The 5,879-nt window shown below is 46.7% G+C and overlaps 2 protein-coding genes across 2 annotated transcripts in view; both read right to left on the bottom strand.

The window, feature by feature from the left end:
* Galnt11 (polypeptide N-acetylgalactosaminyltransferase 11) overlaps nucleotides 1-3,246 on the bottom strand; it is a 31,925-nt gene extending 28,679 nt beyond the window's left edge. The window contains exon 1 of the mRNA XM_021162960.2: nucleotides 3,078-3,246. The gene's annotated coding sequence lies outside the window, so the exon portion shown is untranslated. The remainder of the gene's footprint in view (nucleotides 1-3,077) is intronic.
* Nucleotides 3,247-3,655: 409 nt separating this feature from the next.
* The window catches only part of Galntl5 (polypeptide N-acetylgalactosaminyltransferase like 5), a 39,606-nt gene continuing 37,382 nt past the window's right edge, over nucleotides 3,656-5,879 (bottom strand). Inside the window, exon 9 of the mRNA XM_021162174.1 lies at nucleotides 3,656-3,799. Coding sequence (XP_021017833.1) covers nucleotides 3,656-3,799 — 144 coding nt within the window. The remainder of the gene's footprint in view (nucleotides 3,800-5,879) is intronic.

The following is a 5,879-nucleotide window of genomic DNA, read 5'->3' as shown; positions in this document are numbered from 1 at the left end:
CCCCCCTGAGGGTCTATAAAAACTGGGACCCCTTTCCCCTCGGGGTCGACTCCTCTACCCCTGCGTGGGATATGAGTCGTCCCCAAAGCTCTGGCTTTCCCCAAATAAAGCCTCATGTGGTTTGCATCAAGCTTGGTCTCTCATGAGTTCTTGGGGGTCCGTTATTATCCCGAGGCCTGAGCGAGGGGCTCCTCTCGGGGTCTTTCAAACACAGTAAAGCATATATAGTCCCTCTCATATTTCTTGTAATTGCATGTGAGTCTACAATTACTACAAAACAAAATCCTTAATTAAAAAAAAAAAAGTTGCATGAATATTGACTTCCTAAAATGCTAGCATTAAAAAAGTCCCACCTATCTTCTCAGTAAGGAACTGCTAATGATTTTTGCATTGCCCTAAGAATTCTTGAACATAACTGTGTGTATGTACATGTGTGTACATAGGGGCACATTCCCCTGGCTCCACCTCTCTGAAGACCTCTGACTAATACAGCAGCCTTTTAAAATATCATGAGTAGGTTCAGGGATTTAGTAAACTGAAGCAGATTACCCAAACATTTTTATTTTAGATTTACTTTTATTTTTAATTATACACACACACACACACACATATGGTCTGCAGAGTCCAGAGGTGTCTGACCCACAAGCAAGTCACCAACATGGGTACTGGGAATTTAACTAGGTTTCTCTGCAAGAACACCACTTCCTCTTAACCACTGAGCCATGTTCCTAGCCTTACCTGAAAGACTTACAGGTCAATGAATTGTAAGGGCTTTAAGGCTAGTGGAAGTTTAATTGTAGGAAAACAGACTGGAGCTCTGCCACAAAGAATAAACGTGTCAGGAATGAACTGGACATAGTAGTTCACATTTACAACCCCAGCACTTGGGAAGCTGTAGCAGGAAGAATGTGACAATAGTTCAGGCCAGCCTGGGCTACAGAGTGAGACCCTACTGGGAAGTGGGATGAAAATCTCTAGCTAGTGTCTTTATGCAATTCTACTACCTAACTTAGGGAAGAAGTCCTGACAGCTGTGTACAAAACGGTTTAGGATAGAGGGAGAAAATGTTTAGAATCAAGGAGTCAATGACAACAATCACAAGGAGAAGCCATCTTGGCTTGACCTTGGGCTGTGAAACTGAGTGGGGAAAGTAAAACAAAGACCAACTACCTACACTGGTCAGCATGAAGGGCGCCACCTAAGGAAGAAGAGGCTATAGCACCAAGCTTTCAAGTCTTGATGACCCAGAACAAGGGTCAGGGGGGAGCTGGTACATTGAAGATAGGGAGATGACTTCACATTGGAACCCAGGCTTCACACAGAAACTTAAGACACATGGGAACTGTAGGTGAAGCTACAGAGAAACTGATGCAGAGCAGGTTGTAACAAAGGTAGAGCAGGTGCAGAGAACAGATACTGAACAGATCCTCTGGGACACTGGGAACTTTGGAGAAGAACCTAGGAAAAGACCTCAGAAGGGTTCCAAGGAACATCCAGAAGATGTGCTGACAAGCAATATGAAAGGCCACAAAGGTCACTGGGGACCAAGCCAGACAGAGCCATCAGATTCAGCAGTCAGTGCTTTTCAAACACGAACTAAGCAATTCAAACCTTACATAGACATTCCAAAGAAGGAAAGCAGAGAAGCTATTTGCCAGGATTCTCTAGAGTAACAGAAATTATAGAATGGATTTCTCCATATTGAGAGAGGGGGATTTATTAGAGTACTCCGGCAAGTCCAACAATGGCCGTCTACTGATGGAAAGTCCAAGAACCTAGTTGTTCATCCACAGAGCTGGAAGTCTCAGCTGTTCTTCAGCATACACTGGAATCCAGCATACAAACAGACTCTAATGCCAATGAAGGAATATGGACTTTCAAGTATGGGTGAGAGCAAGCAAGCAAGAAAGAGAGGGCTTCCTTATTCCACAGCCTTTGTAAAGGCTGCCAGCAGAAGGTGTGGCCTAGATTAAAGGTGGATCTTCCCACCTCAAAGATACAGATTAGAAATGGCTCTCCCCACTTCAAATGATTTAATTAAGCAAAAATCTCTCACAGTTGTGTCTAGCCATTTTTGGTTGTCAAGTTGACAACCAAGAATAGCCTCAAACAGATACAGATAAAGGAAAGACCATGGATTCCAATTCAAATGAAGTATCTAAACCAGGTAAACTCAGAGACTGAAGAAGAGCAGGAGTCCCTGCCCTATGTTATAATGTCTGTCCTGAGTGATAGATTTTGGAAATATATGGCACTGCCTGTAAGACAACACTGTGAATGTACCTGATGCCATTCAATTATACTATTAAAATAATCAATAAACGTCATGTTAATTATACTTCACAAGAAAAATAGTAATATAAAATTGTTAAGAAACCTGGCAAGAAACAGCACAGAAATGTTAGAGATCTGATTCCAGGGCCATCAAATCAAAACTATAGACTACTGTATGCTGACATTTCAGTTGCAGAGCTCCGTGGCGGGCACATGCTGAGGGTAAGAAAGGCTTACTTCCTGTTTTTCTTAAGGCAGTATTTCAAATAAAAGAAGAAATAAGTTTGAAGTAACTATTTTGTTGGGCCCACGGACTGGAAAGCGTCTCCAGGGTCTCATTTTTTGTTTGAAGATAAGCAACCAACCAACATGATGGCTCTCAAAGTAAAAGGACAAGATCTGACAGACAGGTGGCGGGTCTTCCTATATTTATATTTAAAGCACTAGTTTGGGGTGTACGGAAACCATACAAGGTAATTTTTTTAACAAGCATACTGCAAAGAAACATGCATCCTTTCTGTCTTCCAGCCTCCTGTACGGACGCGGTCTAAATCCTGACCGTAATAACAGCAATAAAGATAAAATCGGTATTTTTCTCTAGTAAATCACAACACCGGCTGGAGGTTACGGCCACCGAGAGCGCGGCCCCGCGCAGTACCCATCACTGCTGTTGAAGCCGGAAGCAGCTCCGGCCTCCCAGGCCACCGAGCCTGCTCCAGCAGCCGCGTCCCTTCAGGCCGCAGCCCACGCTCAGGCGCCGACGTAGGCCGCGCGGGGTCAAGCGCCGCGGGCCGGCTACTCACCGCGACACCCGCAGGCCGGGATGGCGGCGCTCCAGGGCACGGGCTGCGGCATCTCCGCTCCCGCCACAGCCCGGGCCGAGCCGCACGAGCCGCACGAGCCGCGGCGCGCGACGCGGCCCACGACACGCAGCCTTGCGGAGCCCTCGCGTCACAGCACGCGTCACGGCACGCACGCCCCCGCCTCCGAGGATGACGTCACCGCCCGCGGCCTGGCGTCACGAGGCCCGGGCTCCTCCCCGCCCAGCGTGGAGCTGAGCTCTGTCCCATAGGGCTTTAGTGAAGTTCACTCCAGAGAGAAGCTTAGATGAGGGGACGACTTTTTCTTGGAGAGAATGTGAGGGAATTTAGCAGATCAAACAGAATGGTAAGCTTTTGGTAGTTGGTCCATTAATGCTGCGTTACATTGACGGGTATCTATGTTAATCCTGTTATCTCACCGTGCTATTCAGCCAAGACCTTTTTTTTTTTAAACCCATGATGTCTGGTAGAGCAATGGGACATATGTAAGGAGAAAATTCTGCGTCCCTTATTTTTAAGAAAACAGCATCTCCTGAACCAATAAATTGTTCTAGCTAGCATTAACCCAGGAGACTTCCCTCCTGCATTAACTGGCAGTGATGACTGACTTTGACTTGAAATGCCCCACTCGGGCTTAGGTGGAGCTTGGTGCCTGCTGGTGGTGCAATTGCCAGATTATGGAAACTATGGAGGTGGGGGTCAATCTAGAGGGAGAAGGATCGGGGATGTCTCTTTGAGGGTCTTACCTGGTCCAATTGTCCAAGTCTCCTTCTGGCTTCCTGCCCATCATGAAGTAAATAACCTATCCCATATACTGCTGTCATCCTGATGTTCTGCTCAAATGCGATGGCCATGCAATGAACCCTCAGTAACCATGAACCAAAATAACTCTTTTCCCTTTAAGTTGTCGACACAGTGGCACAAAATTAACTCATATGTGGCCCTGCCAAATACCTACTAGTATTGTGAGGCTGTAGGATGCTCTGTGAGGTTACCTAGGTCTATCCTTAAGGCTGAGATCCTGATGGCCCTTACCTGTGTCCTTCCATGGCCATTGCCCTCAGTCAAACAGTTGCTGCTCAATGCCAAAGAAAGTATTTTTCATAGTTTCCATTCTTGTCCACACAGCAATTCATCTTAACTGGTTGTTTAAGGGATGGCTCTCTCGAGCAAGGGCAATAGAACAGAAACATTATCTTACCATAACCATGTGTCTGCTATTGTTCTTGTATGTGTGACAATGTTCCTGACAGAAACTACTTAAGGGTTTATTTTGGCCACAGTGTGAGGGTACAGCCTCTGCTGTGGTGGGTAAGCCATGGCAAGCAGAGGTCTAAGGTAGCCTGTGACACTTCACCCTCAGGAGGCCCAGAGAGGCTAGTGCTCATCTTACAACCTGGTTTGTTTTGATTTTGTTTTTGTTTTGTTTTGTTTTGTTTTTTTCCTTTTTATTTGATCCCTGCTCCATGGCCACCCACATTCCAGGTAGGTTTTCCTTACTCAGCTAAACCTCTCAGGAAAACACAAAGACATGGCCAGAGCAAGACAGTGTTGTCACACACCTTTTATCCCAGCACTGGGAAGGACAGCAGAGACAAGTAGATATGAGTTTGGGGCCAACCTGGTCTACAGAGTGAGTTCCAGGACAGCCAAGGCTATACAGATTAGCCCTGTCTCAAAAACAAACAAAAACAAAACAAAACAAGACCTGCCCAGAATAGGAATGGTTCCTAGGTGACTCCAAATCCATCAAAGTGGCAGTGGAGATTAATCAGTTTACTAGGATCCTCAAATGGGTGAAGCTTACAAAATACAGGACCGCGGTGAGCATTCTGGAGCTCAGTTCTTTTAGGAACCCTTAAGAAACACCACTGCAGTGATGAGGGAACAGGTAGGTTGTGTCTGTGTGGGCTGTGGTCAGGCATCTCCTCCTTTTTCGTCCTTTCACTATGTTTCTTCCAGAATTTTCTTTGTAGATTTTGTGAATTACCCCTTTGGCCTTCTTAAACTCACCTTCTCTAGGGTGAAGTCTACAGCATTCTCCAAACCCTAGAGAAGTTCTCTAGCATTGGGGAGTCTGTGGACACGGCAGGCAGGAAACTAGCTGCTTCTGTCCCAGTCCCTGCACGGCCCAGAGCTTCTTAGAGAAAAGCAGGACATACATAATTGAAGAAGCATCAGGAAAGCTGTGGGTCACAGACTAGAGGACAGAGGGCACAGATGTGAAAATAGAAGCAGAGAAGAAGAGTGGCACAGGATAGAAAAGCCAATGGGAGCACTTGGGGAACCTGGCTGCAACACATGGGACCTGAGACACCCTGCCAAGGTGCCATGAACATCAGACACTTAGGAACCCAGCCAAGCCAGGAAGAAAGGAGCTTGATCCACCTCAGCCACTATACACCAATCATGGCTCTCTGGGAACACTTTCGTGAGGCAACCGTTTCAGCCCATCAGGCTGGTGGAAGCTCTGAGAGCAGAGAGCAGGTTCCCATGGACTGTCACAGCCAAGTGAATTGCTCAAATAATCACAACCAATACACTTTATCCCGGCCAGTCATACATCAGCATCTGAACTGTGAGACAGCGTGCTCCTCTGCTGTTGAGGTCCTTATGCCCACAACTCCAGTGGCAGATGAGCAACAGAGAAAGAATTGTCACTAGAGGTCAAGAAAGGCACTCCCGGGGGCTGGTGAGATGGCTCAGTGGGTAAGAGCACCCGACTGCTCTTCTGAAGGTCCAGAGTTCAAATCCCAGCAACCACATGGTGGCTCACAACCATCC

Source organism: Mus caroli, chromosome 5 (assembly GCF_900094665.2).
Source record: "Mus caroli chromosome 5, CAROLI_EIJ_v1.1, whole genome shotgun sequence".
Lineage (NCBI taxonomy): Eukaryota > Metazoa > Chordata > Mammalia > Rodentia > Muridae > Mus > Mus caroli.
This window is presented reverse-complemented; position numbering and strand designations above follow the sequence as displayed.